At 48.9% G+C, this 15,513-nt stretch overlaps 1 protein-coding gene across 1 annotated transcript; it reads left to right on the top strand.

Moving 5' to 3' along the window:
- Nucleotides 1-4,495: 4,495 nt before the first annotated feature.
- On the top strand, nucleotides 4,496-15,112 carry ECSCR (endothelial cell surface expressed chemotaxis and apoptosis regulator). Its single transcript, XM_008568627.1, has 10 exons — nucleotides 4,496-4,618; nucleotides 8,021-8,065; nucleotides 8,377-8,427; nucleotides 9,140-9,277; nucleotides 10,829-10,942; nucleotides 11,333-11,431; nucleotides 11,633-11,669; nucleotides 12,524-12,620; nucleotides 13,048-14,411; nucleotides 14,451-15,112. The coding sequence occupies exons 1-9, from the start codon at nucleotides 4,558-4,560 to the stop codon at nucleotides 13,054-13,056; spliced, it is 651 nt and encodes a 216-aa protein (XP_008566849.1). The 5' UTR covers nucleotides 4,496-4,557; the 3' UTR covers nucleotides 13,057-14,411; nucleotides 14,451-15,112.
- The last annotated feature ends 401 nt before the right edge of the window (nucleotides 15,113-15,513 follow it).

The raw sequence follows: 15,513 nt of genomic DNA, 5'->3' as shown, positions 1-15,513 counted from the left end.
AGAATCTGCTCTTATTTCACAGAGAACAAAAACTCTGGCTTTTGAGGCTGGAGTGCTGGAAGCAAATATGAAAAGATTTTGGGGTCCTCTCCATCGCCCCTCCAGGCTGGAGGACCCTGACTCAGCTGTGTACATTGGAGTCACTTCTACTTTCCAATTCACCAGGGGAGGGTGGAAGTGGCCTTGTTAGCCCACGGAAGGCAAGGAACAGCTCTTCTTCCCTCCCTCTGTCCCCATGAAAGATCCAGGGTTAGGAGTCTGCAGAGGGAACTGAAGGAGAGGGGTTTTTGGGACATCCCGAGCAGGCCAGAGGAGGGCTGCCATGACAGACTCAGGGGACGTCTGAGAGCCGGCTGACTTTCTGAGCTCATCTTAAGCTCTGGGAACTGGGGGTAAAGGCTGCCCAATTCAACCACACCCCAACTATAGCTTTCTTCTAAAAAGCTATAGATCTGGGCCAGCCCAGTGGAGCACTGCTACAGTGCGTCGCTTGGGAGCACAGCGGCCCTCCCGCCGAGGGTTCGGATCCCACATACAGACCGGCCGCTCACTGGCTGAGCGAGGTATGGGTGCAACACTGAGGGTTGCGATCCGTTGCCGGTCACTAAAAAAGACAAAAAAAGGAAAAAAAAAAAAAAAAAGCTATAGGCCTGTAAGGGATATGGAGCTTCTTTTGGGGGTAATGAAAATGTTCTAAAATCTATTTTAGATGTGATGGTTGCACAACTCTTAAAAAAGACAAAAAAAGGAAAAAAAAAAAAAAGCTATAGGCCTGTAAGGGATATGGAGTTTCTTTTGGGGGTAATGAAAATGTTCTAAAATCTATTTTAGATGTGATGGTTGCACAACTCTCTGAATACACTAAAAGCCACTGAATTGCACACTTTAAATGAGGAAGGGTGAGGAAGGCATCCCTACGGCGGGAGAAGAGCCCAGCATGGAGTGTCAGAGCCTGAGTGGGTTGCAGAAGGCATCTGTGAGGCAGGAGGTGGCGGCGGAGAAGAGTTTGGCTGCTGCAAGGGGAGTGATAGTAAATATATTAAGGATCCTGGATTAATAATATATTAAGCCAGATTTCAGAAAAGTGCCTTGGAGAAGTTACCCCCTAGTACCAATGAGCAAGCAACAATGAGCAAACAATTTAGATCTCAGTTTCTAAATACCAATAGCTGATTCCAGGGCTAGGGCAGGTGAAGCACAAGATGAACCTGGAACATCTCATTATGCCAGAAAGTGAGGAAGTGCTCAGCGAATGATCGAGACGTGTCAAAAGGACACAGAAGCCAGCTTGAAGGGGCTCCCAGTGGCCAAAGTGGGAACAATTTGAGCATCAAAATAATAAACAATTGTATTATAACCCATTGAATAAAACAGGAATACATGAGTTCATACAGATATGAATAAAAAATTGAATGACTTTAAAATTTGATGAAGAATGAAATGTTTACATAGTTTCTAAGTATCTCCCTACAAAATACCTATTAAGAGGGGAAAAGTGTTACTTTAGAGTGGAGAAAGCTAGCTGTAGTGGGCCGAATGGTGGCCCCTGGAAAGAAATGTCCATATCTTAATCCCAACAATTTGTGAATGTTACTTTGTTTAGAAAAAGAATCTTTGCAGATGTAATTAAGTTAAGGATCTTGAGATGAAGAGATTACCTTGGATTATCCAGACAGGCCCTAAAATTTAATGACAAGTGTCCTTCTAAGAGACACACAGAAGAGAAGACATGGAAGAGAAGATGATGGAGGCACAAATTAGAGTGATGTGACTACTTGCCAAGGAACACCAAGGAATGCTGACAGCCACCAGAAGCTGGAAGAGGCAAGGAGGGGTTCTCCCCTAGAGCCTTTGGAGGAAGTGTAGACCTGTGACACCTTGACTTCGACTTCTGGCCTCTATAGAACTACAAGAGAATAAATTTCCATTGTTGTGAGACACCGGTTCATGGTAATTTATTACAGTAGCCACAGAAAACTAATACACTGGCAGACATCACCTTAAGCAAGTGATCAAAGGAAACATCTTCAGTAATGGAATAAATCAAAATCATGCACCATTTGATAGGATGTAAAGAGAGGGACACAGCATTGTTTCTGTGACATTCTTGCCAAAGACCTAAATCTAATCATGACAAAACATTAGACAAGCCCAAATTGAGGGACATTCTATATATGTAACCCTCAAAAGTGTCAAGGTCATGAACATCAAGAAAAGAATGAAGAATTACGCCAGAATGAAGGAGACTAAAGAGTAATGAGTAATTTTGGACTTGATCTTTTTGCTATAAAGGACATTATTGGGACAATCATCAAAATTTGGATGGGATCTGAGAATTAGATGGTATTAACATATGAATATGAATTTCCTAATTTTGATGGCTATATTGTGCTCATGTAGGAGACTGTCCCTGTTTGTAGGAAATACAAACTAAACTATTCAGGGTGATGAGGCAACTTGTTGGCAATTTATTCCCAAATGGTTTGGGGAAGAAAAGTTCTAAGTAACGTACTGCCAACATTTCTGTAAATTTGTGATTGTTTCAAAATAAAATATTTATTAAAAAATGAAAAAAGAAAAGGATACTGAGTTGAGAAGACAAATTGTTTTTCCTCTGCTCTCATACCACAACAATCAGCACAGAAGACTTCTGTGACCAAATGTCTGTGGGGTTTTCCCCACACATCAAGCGGTTCTCCAGCGGACACCAGCTGGTAACTTCTGATCCAATTCAATTCTGACACTTCCTGGGGATAGTATTAGGTCCCACAGATTGAGGGTTCAGTCCCACAAGACTGCCTCCCACTTAAGATGCCTATTGCAAGCCCCAGGCTCTTTCACCTGTGCTTCTGATCAATTAGCTATAAATTGGGGTTCCCACAACCCTCTCCTTGGGTTTGATTAATTTGCTAGAGTGTCTCACAGAACTCAGGGAAATGCTTATCAGTCAATTATAAAGGGTATTACAAGGATACAGATGAAGAGATGCACAGTGTAAGGTATGGGGATGGGGAGCAGAGCTTCCATGCCCTCCCCGGGCATGCCACCCTCCAGGAATCTCCATGTGTTCAGCTATCCAGAAACTCATCGAACACAGACCTTTGGGGTTGTATGGAGGTTTTATTACGTAGGACTGATTGATCAAATCATCGGCCATTCATGATCAACTTAACCTTCAGCCTCTCTCCCCTCTCTGGGGCTGGGGGGTAAGGCTGAAAGTCCCAATTCTCTAATTCTGTCTTGATCTTTCTAGTGACCAGCCCCCATCCTGAAGCTACCTAGGGGCTGCCAGCCACCAGTCAGCTCACTGGGATACAAAAAGATTATTAGCACTTTGAAAATTCCAAGGATTTTAGGAGTTGTATGCCAGAAGACAGGACAAAGACCAAATATATATTTCACAATATCACAGATAGAAATCATATAAATGATTATATATGCATAGGCATATAGACTGGAAGGGAATCTACAACAATGATACCATTAATATTAAGGAGGTAAAATTGTAGTTAACATTCCTCTGCTCTTGTATCCTGAATTTAGTTCAATAAATATGTGCAGAGGACCTGCTCTATGGCAGGCATTTTGCAGGTCCTAAGGGTACCAAAAAAAGTAACAAGGCTGGCCTGCAGTCTGCAACAGAAAGTATTGTGGGATATGGGTAAGTGCTGGATGAATGCTGAGGACAGGGTGCTGCTGGAACATAGGGGACACCTAACTCTAATGCGGAGGGGGGAGGGGGACCTTGGAATGTGATCCTCTTGTTTCTCTATTAAGAATAAGAACATTTTCGGGCCGGCCCAGTGGCGCACTGCTACAGTGCGCTGTTGGGAGCGCGGTGGCGCTCCCGCCGAGGGTTCGGATCCCACATACAGACCGGTTTCCGCTCACTGGCTGGGCAAGGTGTGGGAGCAACACCGAGGGTTGCAATCCCATTGCCGGTCCCGGTCCGGTACAGGCGCGACACTGAGGGTTGCGATCCATTGCCAGACACACACACACAAAAAAGAATAACAACATTTGTGAGGCCTCCCTGAAAGATGTTGGGAGTCCCATCTGCACTGGGAGCCCCGAGGAGGGAGAGGAATGTGGAGAATTCAGAATCTACAGAGCATGGGCGGATGGTGGGCCAAGCTTCAGGGCTCAGTCATGGGAGAGGAGAATCTGGTCCGAAAGTGTGGGGTGGGATTGTAGTTAGGCTCCAGGAAAACCTCCAGGGTGTGTGTGGAGGTACCTGATGGACCCCTCAAGGAAAGAGAATGGGGATGGGGCCAGATTGCCATCATTGGTCCTCATGCACAGGCACTAGGGGAGCCCAGGACAGCCCTGGCCCAGGCCATGCACACACTCTGCTCCTACAGCCTCACATCCTCATCTGGGCTGCCGGCTGAGCTGGGGCCCTGGAGCCAGTCCCAATCTGTTTCCTTCTATTCTTTGACAGGAAGCTCCTGGAGAGCCAGCCCCCACCTCCACCCCACCCCAGCACTCCCTTTCTCCTCTCCACTATGGACAGAGCCTCTGCTGAGCAGCTGCCTGCCTGCCACATACCCAGCTGATATGGAGACCATCGGAGCTACGCAGCTGTACTGGGCCATCCTGGGCTTCCTCCTCCTCCAAGGTAAGGAGCGTCTGCTGCTTTCCTCCTGCAATTCCTCTCCTGTGGCTGGCAACCCTGGGTGCCCGCCCTCCTTCAGGACACATGCCATACATGCTCTCCATCCAGGGCTGTGCCCCAGAGAAATTCCAGAGCCTTTCCACAAAGGGGATCAGTTGGGTTGGGGGGTGGTCATTACCAGGCAGGGGCAAAATAGAGATATGGTTAAAGTCTTTTGTGGTTAAATTCTTTTGTGAGAAATTTTCCAGGGTGAACTGGGGCCCCCACAGTGGCTGGCCTCCTGAAATGTGGGAAGCAGCTGTCTCGGTGTGAGACGGAGGCCGGAAAGCTCCTTCCAGGGTGTGCGCACGCCCAAGAAGCTGTAGCTGCCCCACTGGGCTTCACCCTCTGGTCTGGGGGCAGGGCTGACCACGACCACTCTATTGACTGTTCTAGCACAAAATTGGCTACACCTTGGGCTTTACAGGTGCTCTTTTTTCTTCTTTCATATAAGGAGTAACAACCTGGGAATACCAAATGTTGACTTTAAGCTCAAATCATAGCAAGAGAGACTCAGGTTAGCCACAAAGAACTATTTACTAAGGAGCATGTATATATCATTTTCACTCGGGGACTAGATGAGATGGCTTCCAGAGGAGATTACTCAGAAACAACACCTCTGAGACAGGGCTCTGGGGTCTCATAGGGGTCCTCTCATTAAGCAGCAGTTGCTGGGAATCATGAGAAGTCCAGGACATTCTGACTCACGGGGCAGCAACTTCCCTTCAGTCATCCCTTCCCTACTCCCACCTCACCCTCCCAGGTCCTCTGTGGAACACTTGTGAGCCTGTGCTCAAAGCAGCAGAAAGAGAGTGCAAGAGTGCTTGGATGGGGAGGCGTGATGGCCCTTTTTCAGTGGTGGGATGAGAAGGCCTGAGTACTAGAACACTCTGCCTCCAGGAGAGGTCAGACATTTCTCTAAAAGCCCATGGATGAGGGGTAAAACTCTGATTGCCCCCATCCCCGCACCCCTGCACCCTCCACCCCAGGATAGAGTCACAGATCTGGGGCTGAGGGACTAGGCTGTAGTGGACACTGCAGGTGAGACTTATGAGGTGGCACTTTCACGGACCTAGACTTCTCCTAGCTTCCCTGCCCACTGTCCTCTCCCAGACAAGTGCCAGGGCTCCCACATGCCGTATATAAACTCCTCCTGAACCACTGTCTGCCCTCGAGTTTCCTAACTTCTCATCCCGAGAGCTCAGAGCACTTACTGTCTCCTCCGTTCTGAGACTGAGGAATCCTTTTGAGCATATTTGGGCCCACAGAGGGACTTGACTGTGGATACATGGAGCCAGGGAAGACTTGAGACTTGGAGTATTTGACAGAATGGGGCAAAAATAAAAACGTCTAGCATTTACTGAGTACGTACTATCTGTCCGGCACTGTGTTAAAGTACTTTATATGCATTTTCTTTTCCTCACAACTTATTAGGTACTAAAATCACTTGCATTTTAAAGAAGAGAACACTGAGGCCCAGGTCAGATCGTGCATGACAGAGCCAGGATTTGAACTCAAGCCTGTCAACCTCTAAAATCTGTGATTTTAACTAATAAACTATGCTCTTGAGGAAAACGGGGAGGGGGGCAAGTAGATAGACTGGGAGACCAGGAAAATGAGAAATTCCTGTGGCCAGGGTTCTTTGGGCATCTACATGCCCAGTGGTGAGAGGCACTCCAGCCTGCAGAAACGGATGCTCCCTGAGTTTCTCCCCTATCCACAGAGGAATCTTTATTGGTGACAAGTTTGAGTATAGGGGAGGGACAGGAGACAAAGAAAGAGCAGACAACTGGGACTTAAAGTGTGTGACTTTGGAACACCTCCCAAGCCACTACATAGTTTTCTTTCTAGATAAATGAACTGTGCCTTCCCACCAAAAACTAAACTTACAGCACTTAGATGGTACATAAGACATGCTGCATCAGTAACGAATAGATGTTTTCAGGATGTGCCTTGGATTGAAAGGGTTCTTCTAGGGTCATCTTCAGCTAGAAAGGGTTTTCTCTGGCCTGGGTTCCTACAAGTTTTAACTCCCCTCTTGACTCCCCACCCCACAAGGAAATGGGGCTCTCAGAAATGGTGACCTGGAAAACCATGTTCCAGGGTTTGGGGAAGCTTGGGCTTGGAAACAATTAATTCTACACTATCAAGTGATAGCCCCGTGGAGTCCCACCCCACAAGGAAATGGGGCTCTCAGAAATGGTGACCTGGAAAACCATGTTCCAGGTTTTGGGGAAGCTTGGGCTTGGAAACAATTAATTCTACACTATCAAGTGATAGCCCCGTGGAGGAAGGCAGTGGCTTAAGAAAAATAAACAGAACAGCAAGCTGCCGTAGACTGGGGTGGGCCCCTGACACTCAGCCACCTCAGTCCACCCCGGCCTGGTCTTGCTGCATCCCTGACAATGAGAGACCAAGAGAGCAGGAGGGCCAGGCCGGGGGCTGCAGTCCTAGCCCAAGAGGAGGGACGGGAACCCAGCTGGGCGGCTCCACTTCCCCACGTTGTTTTCCTTTCACATTGTTCACAGGTTTCAAGAATGATTTCATTGTGGAAAATGAGCAAACACAACCTGACCCTTCAGGTCCCACACACACAGCAGGATACACATAGCAGCACGCAAGTGCACACAAGTCTGCATAGAGGCCCACAGACATACAAATGCACGTACAGAAAAGCTAATGAGGCTTCTGACAGGACTCCTGGTAACTGACTCCTCTCTGGATTTGGCCAATAATAATCATTTCCAAGTAGCCTCTGCCTATGATAGTAAATTGGCCATTTGTTCTAGAGCTTCCCTGCCTCCTGTATATACCTCAGAACTTGCTTCCTGTGCAGGCCCCTACATCCAACTGGGGAAGGGCAGAGAGTTAGCCCTGATATAAGCTCTGTACCCTAACCCCATCTTATTCACTTTCCCATCCTCCCATCTCTTCCCCTTGGGGCAGGGCCCTGATGACAATCTTCACGGGGGAAAACAAATGGCCCAGCGGTAGTGGTAGCACAGGGTGAACATTAGCCTAGAGGCCTAGAGTGCTGGGTCCTTGTCTAGATGTGGCAGGTCACTAGTTTAAAATAACCCCTTCCCCTGGCCTTGTCAGATTCATATAATACCCATGTAGGATTGAGGAGATAGGAAAGGGCTCTGGGACTTTGAACCATGAGGTTCTGGTGATGGTGCTGTTGAGTCATAGTCTCAGAAGAAGCCAGCACTGCAAGCTAGAGCCACGTCCTTTAAGCCTCTGTCAGGTGTGTCTGCCCTCCAGCATGGGAGGCTTGGAAAGCCACAAGGCCTGGGTTTCTCTGTGGGCTCTGTGCTGGGCAGGAGAACTACCAAGCTAGTTTATGTGTTTTGCTTTCCCTTGCAGGCCACAACTCCCAGCCAATGACAATCCAGACCTCCAGCCCTCAGGGTAAGACCAAACACACGGGGCCTTCTCCAGCACCTCTGAGGCCTAGCACTTAGGGAGGGTGAGAGGGGCTTTAGTCAGTCTATCACTAACCTCAGGTGATTGGGGCTAGCGCCAGCTCTCAGGAGCTCATCCAAGGCTGAGCTCATCTAGGGATTCTTTCCAGCCTGGCCAAGTCGAATGTGTCTTGAAAGAGGAGAGAGATGAATGGTGGGGGTGCAGTGGGGAGCAAGACTCACCACATATAGGGAAAAAAGAGGGAGACAGAGCCGTAGGAGACAGCAGACCCCTCAACCTCATCTGATCTGTTTCAGGAGCCTTCAGCAGTCTAAGTCTGACCCCAGAACCAATTTCCCCCAACACAGGTGAGTGAGTGTTGCTGAGGGGCTGATCTCCTACCTCAGACCCCTCTCACCTGAGGCCCAGTCATTCAGATTTGCTGCTGCCCAGGGGTTCTCAGATGAGTGAAGGAGTGTGGTGTCACCAAGTGTGCCCCACTTCCAGCTCCCCATCTGCCTCTGTCCTTTCAGTAGACATCCCTTCCTCGGAGTCTAACAGTCTAAACCCTCTGCCCAGCATCAGTACCTCCCATGTACTCTGCCATTCAGGCTACAAATGCCACCCAGGGAGGGCCTGATGAGGAACCAGACACTGTTTCTGCTTGAAAGGAGAATATAGACTAGTAGGGTGACAGACAAGGAAACAGGTCCTCATAGAGACAAGTAGAAAGCAAGGTGAAAAGGGCCGTGATGGGCATAAACAGAAGGTGCTGTGGGAGCCCAGACAAATATCAACCACTTCAGACCTGAGGGCCAGAGACGATTCCCAGAGTGAGTGGCCTCTGAAGCTGAGCCAGAGAAGGAGTCAGATGAACAGGTGAAGACTGTGGGGTGGAGGTGGGGTAGGGTATATTCCAGGCAGAGGGACCTACACAAGTAAAGGCCCAGAGATGGAGAGAATGAGCCCTTCTGGAATTGAAAGCAGTAGAGAAAAGGAAGATTTTGGACTGAAGAGCATTCCCTGTGCATATGCTGGCCGAGGCCCTGAGCAGGCCTGCGTGCGCTTCCCAATCTGCAGCATCTCCAAAGAAGGCCTCGCAGGCCCCCATGGTAGCGAGCAAACCCGTAACGCTGATGTCAAGCACCGTGGATGGTCACTCCCCATCCTCGCTGGGCCTGACTCGATCCCAGCCACAGGAGCACACATCAGGACTTGGTGAGTACCTAGGGCAGATGGAGGGTGGCGGGGGAAGGACACGGTTCTGTCTGGATGGGTTCCTTCTTTCCCTCTTCAGGAAGCCCAGGTGCTGCCCCACAATCAGGGGTCTTGAGGCCAGGATCCACATCACTGGCGCCCTGGATTGGGGAAGAATGAGAGAGGTTTGGTGGGGAGTAGAGACAGGAACTTGGGCCTGGTCACAGTGAAGATAATAGGAGCCTGGACTTGGGACAAAAGCTTAGTAGAGGGGAAGCATGGGGAGGGGAAGGAGACCCCAAAGTGAAGGAAAAGGGGAGGAAGAAAAGGTTGGGAACAGGCTAGACTCTCCTCAGGGCGGGGTGGCCTTCACCCAGCAGCGCGAGGGGAGATCTGGGGAGGGGGAAGGCCCTTCATCGCGGCCGTTTCACGGTGCAGGCCCAGGCACCGGCGGCGGCGGCGTGAGTAGGGGCATGTCCTGTCTGTGCTCACACGAGAAGGAGCCGGCGGGTTACATCTGTAACCCTTTCTCTCATCCTATCCCTTGGCTCTTGGATTTTGTACACATCCCAGACTTATTTGGGGCGGTTGGGGTGGGGGGTGAGGAGAGATAAGGAAATGGAATGGCCATCAGGCCTGAGGTACAATGACTTGAGGAGTGGAAGAAAGGGGGACCACACCACTTCATGAGACGGCCAGAAACCCGTGCCCCTTACTTAGCTGGCAGCCTGGCTTGTTGGGTCAGAGCCTGAGGGTAAGCATCCGGTGCTGCTCTTTCTTCCACCTCAGCTCTTGGCAAAACACAGATTTCTACCTTGCCCAGTCTGGCTTCCTATCTCTGCAGCATAAATCTCTTTCCTCTGGGCCCCCAGGGGGTGGTGGTGGGAAGAGCACAATGAGAGAAACATCCTGAACCTTCTGGAGCTCTCTGGAACCAGTAACACGAGCGACTAGCAATGCTGTTCACATGGTCCACATCACCACAGCTCTGATCTCTGTCCTCATGGGATCTGGGCGGAGTGGCAGAGAGGAAGCCTTTTTTGTAGGGTGTGAGCTCTCTTTGCAGTCTTTTTTATTTTTATTTTTTAAACAACATAGATACAAACTTTAATACTTTCTTCTCTTGCCCCGAGACTTTTAGCTTAGCCCCTGTGATTCAAGCTCCTCACTCTGTAAATGACTATCACATAGACAAAGATTCGGTCTCCTGGATAATCAAATGGTGCCTTCTTCAATGAGGACCTCGAGGGCATTGGTGCTGAGCCCAGGGTCAGGTTGCTATAGGTTATGGGGTCAGGATTCCACTGAAATGAGTCTAGAAGCTGAGTCTGTCTTCTTCTCCAGACCGTCCTCCAGCTTCTGGTATCTTCTGTTGCCCTTCGCCTTCCCCCTGCATCTTCTTCAGTTGGCGGGAGACTGGCCAGTGGCTGCTTGGGAGGGAGTCCCATTCTTGTATCTTCATAGATAGTCTCTCTGCAGTCTTTACCTGGGAGAAGTAGGAGGGAAGCTAGCTCTCTCTGGTAAACCGAGTCAGTCCCCTTCACTGATGTTCCTTACCCAACTCCATTTTAGACTCATCTCAAAATGTTACTCCCAATTCAAACACCATGAACTTGAGCGCAAGGGAAGACTTGACCATCCTGCCCAGCCCCACGTCACAGACTGTGCTCACTGTGGCTGCATTTGGTGAGAGAGGGAGGGGAAGGTGTGGCGTGGGAGGGGACCCCACCCCTGGAATTAACTCGAACTCTGGAAACACAAGTTCAAATCTCAACCATTTGTTCCATGAAAGACTGGCCATGAGGAAGACCTGGTGGGAGGGAGACTGCACTGGCCTGGGAGGGAGCTCTTCCTGGCTCTACTGGGCTCCATGATCTTATGGGAAGTTGGAGCTGGGCTGTGGAGCCTACTCTGGCAAGGGGCAGCAAGCCAAGAGCTCATTTGTTCAGCAGAGAAGTGGAATTCACTTTATTCCTGGGGCCTGTCTGCTTAGCCAGGAGGGGAATTCTGAACTCTTGTTGCTCCCTTTTGTCCCCTCCTCCACCTGCCTTTCACCCCATTCTTTTCCTTGTTCAGGTGTTATCAGCTTCATTGTCATCTTGGTGGTTGTGGTGATCGTCCTAGTCAGTGTGGTCAGTCTGAGGTTTAAGTGCCGGAAAAACAAGGAGTCTGAAGGTACAGGCCCCGCTCTGCCATCTTTGCTGGGAGACCCAGAACTAGGGTCCAAGGCTGACCCCAGCTGGAGTTGAGGGAGGGAATGGCACACAAGCACCACTCGATGAGTTGGGAGGGTCCCCTTAGGTGGGATTTGAGGGGAAGGCTGGGCTTCTGAGTTACAGCATGCAACCCCCAATCTGTACCTTTGGGTTTTTACAGATCCCCAGAAACCAGGGAGTTCGGGGCTATCTGAAAGGTAAGACTGGCAGAAGTGTAAGGGAGGCAGCTTCTATCTGACATCCCATTTCCCCACTACAAGAGGAAACAAACACTTCCTGCCTTCTAAACACACACATATACACCCTCCCTCCACACCACACACAGACACCACATATACCCCCCCAATACCCCCCCACCACACACCATGCACACCCACAAACCACACCCTCCCACACATTGCACACACACCACATATACCCCCTACACCTCTCCCACACCACACACACACACCACACATACCCCCCAACACCGACCCACCCTACACGCCCCCCACGCCACACACACACACACACACACACACACACACACACACACACACACACACACACACACACTATCCTGACAGAGTTTCCACTGAGGCCTGGGCTAGGGATGGCAGGAAAGGGCAGACCTGAAAGGAACATGTGACAGGAGATGGACTGGAATTCGTGAGCCCCAGGGCTAAGTCTCTAATGTAAGAAGACTAATTTAAGAAGACATTCCCTCTAAGATTAGGAACCACTTATTGAATACCTACTATGTGCCAAGCACAATGGTATATATTTTGTAATATTATCAAAAATCCTACCAGCAATTTTTCAAGGTAGATATTATTTCATTTCACACATTTAAAAATTTGATGTTTAAAAGAGGTTGTAACTCAGTTAAGATCAAAGTAGTAGGTAGTAAAACCAACATTTAAATACAAGTCTTTTGGGCTTCAAAGCACACTCTAATTTCATTATGGTCCACCACCAAAATGTAGATTTTTCAAAGCAAAGTCCTGAGGTTCAACAAGTCCACAGTTCCTTGACTACCCATTGCCCTCCCCCTTCACCCTTCCTACCCCAGCTGCTCTACAGCCAGTGGAGAGAAGGAGAGCATCACCCTCATCTCCATGAAGAATATCAACATGAATAACAGCAAAGGATGCCTCTCGGCAGAGAAGGTGAATTCTTCTGTCCCTTTGCTTCCTTCCCCTAATTCACTTTCCCCCTCCTCCTCCTCCTTCCTGGCTCTACTCCCCCAGCCAGAAAGGAGGTACTTTCAAAGACCCAGGCTCTGGGGCCGGCCCGGTGGCGCACTGCTATAGTGCGCCGCTTGGGAAGCGCGGTGGCGCTCCCACCAAGGGTTCGGATCCCACATACAGACCGGCCGCTCACTGGCTGAGCGAGGGGCAGGAGCAACACCGAGGGTTGCAATCCCGTGGCCGGTCCCGGCCCGGTACGGGCGCGACACTGAGGGTTGCGATCCGTTGCCGGTCACGAAAAAAGACAAAAAAGGAAAAAAAAAAAAGACCCAGGCTCTTCTCGCCTCTTTCCTACCCTGCCACTCCCAAGAAGCTCACCCTTTCTCATTATGTATTTATTTTGCAGGTTCTTTAAGAGCGACTTTGGGTCCCCATGGGATAAAGCAGCTGCCCCGCCTGTGAGGAGGAAGAGATGGGATTGGTAGAGGCAATGAACCACATATAAATTATTATATTGTTTTGTGTCTGCTCCCAGATCTAAAGGACACTAGCATTCCTCCAGATCTGGGAGCAAGCTACCAGTATGAGAGACAGTTTCCCATATGGATAGCCACTCAAGAAATATGGCCTGCTCTTCCCACCTTCTCAGAGTCATAGAAAAGAGCAAGGAAAACGATGAGGTGGATTGATCCTTTCTACTTTGCATTAAAATTATTTTCTGGCCTGCTCCCATGCACATTTCTTAACAGAGTGTTCCAGCAGCTATTGGGCCTTCTTTCCTGGGCCACAGATGCATTCAAGTTTCTGCCCCTGTGGGCAGCTTTCTGAGAAACCTGGGAGATGGAGGGGACTTTTTGTCAGGTTTGCCTTAGTTCACCTGATTTATTAAGTAGGGTTGAGGTGGATGACTAACCACCCCAATAGAAGACAGAAACAAGGGGCTATAAACAGTGACCAATCGTCACAGATAAAGAAGTTTTAAATTTGAGCACAATGCATTTTAACTAGGAAACTCCAGTGGTGACAGCTGAATGATATGAGGACAAATGTCCTCTGCCTGCCCCAGGATAGACACTTTGGTCCTAGCCATGAAACGAACACTGGGCAAGGTTTGCCATGAGGATAGGTCTGTGACTTCATAAACCAAAAACCCACCACCCACCTGCTTTACTCCATATGGCTGTTATCTTTGTGTCCTAGAATAAAGGGCTGGCCTATTAGCTCAATTAGTTAGAGTGCAGCATTATAACACCAAGGTCAGGAGTTCAGATCCCCATACTGGCCAGCCACCAGAAAAGAAAAAAAAAAAAGAATAAAAGATTGCAGAAATACTGTAATTTAAGAAGGAGGAAAAGAAAGGAGGTATGTTTCCTTAGTAATAGGAATGTATGTCTACCAAGACACTGGTTTGGAAATGATTCTTTGTTGGGGACAATCAAGGGAAGAGTCATTTCTTTGTGTCTGCAGGGAGTGTTTAACTTTTAAGCATCTGCTAATCGGCAGTTTAGAATACAGGGAGAACACACCTTGCCCATTCTGAAGGAACAATATGCTATTTTCTTCTGGTTTAGGCTTCACAAGGTGACATGAGAGAGAAAGCCTAGAATAGAAAGTTTCATTCTCCCTGTCTCATTAAAACTATTAAAGTGAGGTTGAAAAAACCTACTGGATTCTAAAATCCTCTGAGGAGAGAAGAAAAAAAAAAAATCCTCTGGGGCAGAGCCTGCTCATGTCTATAGCTCCTGTGTGACACTGCCCAGCACATCCTAGGTGATAAAAACTGGCTCGTAGTTAACCAGCACATCCTAGGTGATAAAAACTGGCTCGTAGTTAACAAAAATCTGGACATAAGACTGGTATCTGCCACAGACTTGCAGCTTGACTGATGAAATCATCCCCCTTCCTCGAGCCCATTTTCTTTCTTTTAGTGAGGTGGCTGGACTACTTGGCCTTCACTGTCGTTTCTAGTTCTTATATCCACAGTTCTACAAACTTTAGATGTAAGAAAAAATGAACACAATCTATTGAGTAGAGATCACACTGAGTGGGAGCCAGAGACAAGTCTTAGGTGATTCAACATTCTCCAGACTTCCATTTCCCCATGTATTAATGGGGGAGAATGATCCCTACCTGGCCCTGTCTACCTCAAAGGAAGGCCACTGGGTAGGTAAAATGGAATAATAAATGTAGAGATACTTGGGAAGTAAAAGTACCAGTCAGCAATTGTTGCAGATAGCCTGGAGCACCACTGCCCGGGTCCCACTTCAGGACAAAGGCATTTGTTCCCCAGCTGTTGGGAGTGTTGGCTGCTGAGGACTCACAGCTGATTGATGACTGGCTGTTGGGGTGTAGGGGTGGGGATGAAGACCTGGACTCCTTGCCCCAATTTCTCCCCCTGCCCAAACCTACATCCCTCACTCCTAACAGTTGTCACTCCCAGGAGCACTCACCAATAAAACTTTATATGCAAATCTCAGAGTATCAGTCTATTTCCTTGGGTACCCAACCTATGACAGCAATACTACAATATTTTTTTTTTCCTTTTTGTCTTTTTTACTGGCCGGTAACAGGATCGCAACCCTCGGTGTCGCGCCCGTACCGGGGACCGGCAACGGGATCGCAACCCTCAGTGTTGCACCCACGCCGTGCTCAGCCAGTGAGCGGGAACCGGTCACCACATGGGATCCGAACCCTCGGCGGGAGCGCCGCCTCACTCCCAAGCGGCACACTCTCCAGTGCGCCACCGGGCCGGCCCCTACAATATTTTTTAAATAATTCACACATATTTTATTTAAACTACACTGCAAAAAGCACATGACTTGGGCCGGCCCGGTGGCGCACTGGATAGTGCGCCGCTTGGGAAGCGCGGCGG

The sequence above is a fragment of the Galeopterus variegatus genome, unplaced genomic scaffold, assembly GCF_000696425.1.
Source record: "Galeopterus variegatus unplaced genomic scaffold, G_variegatus-3.0.2 Scaffold426, whole genome shotgun sequence".
NCBI classification, from domain to species: Eukaryota; Metazoa; Chordata; class Mammalia; order Dermoptera; family Cynocephalidae; genus Galeopterus; species Galeopterus variegatus.
The sequence above is the reverse complement of the archived record's forward strand: the minus strand, read 5'-3'. Positions and strand labels throughout refer to the sequence as shown.

Excerpts from the sequence above, each read along its gene's own strand:
- ECSCR (XM_008568627.1), top strand. The coding sequence starts at position 4,558 with ATGGAGACCATCGGAGCTACGCAGCTGTACTGGGCCATCCTGGGCTTC. Across the intron at positions 4,619-8,020 it reads GGGCTTCCTCCTCCTCCAAG|GCCACAACTCCCAGCCAATG; the intron begins GTAAGGAGCGTC and ends TTTCCCTTGCAG. Across the intron at positions 10,943-11,332 it reads GCTCACTGTGGCTGCATTTG|GTGTTATCAGCTTCATTGTC; the intron begins GTGAGAGAGGGA and ends TTCCTTGTTCAG.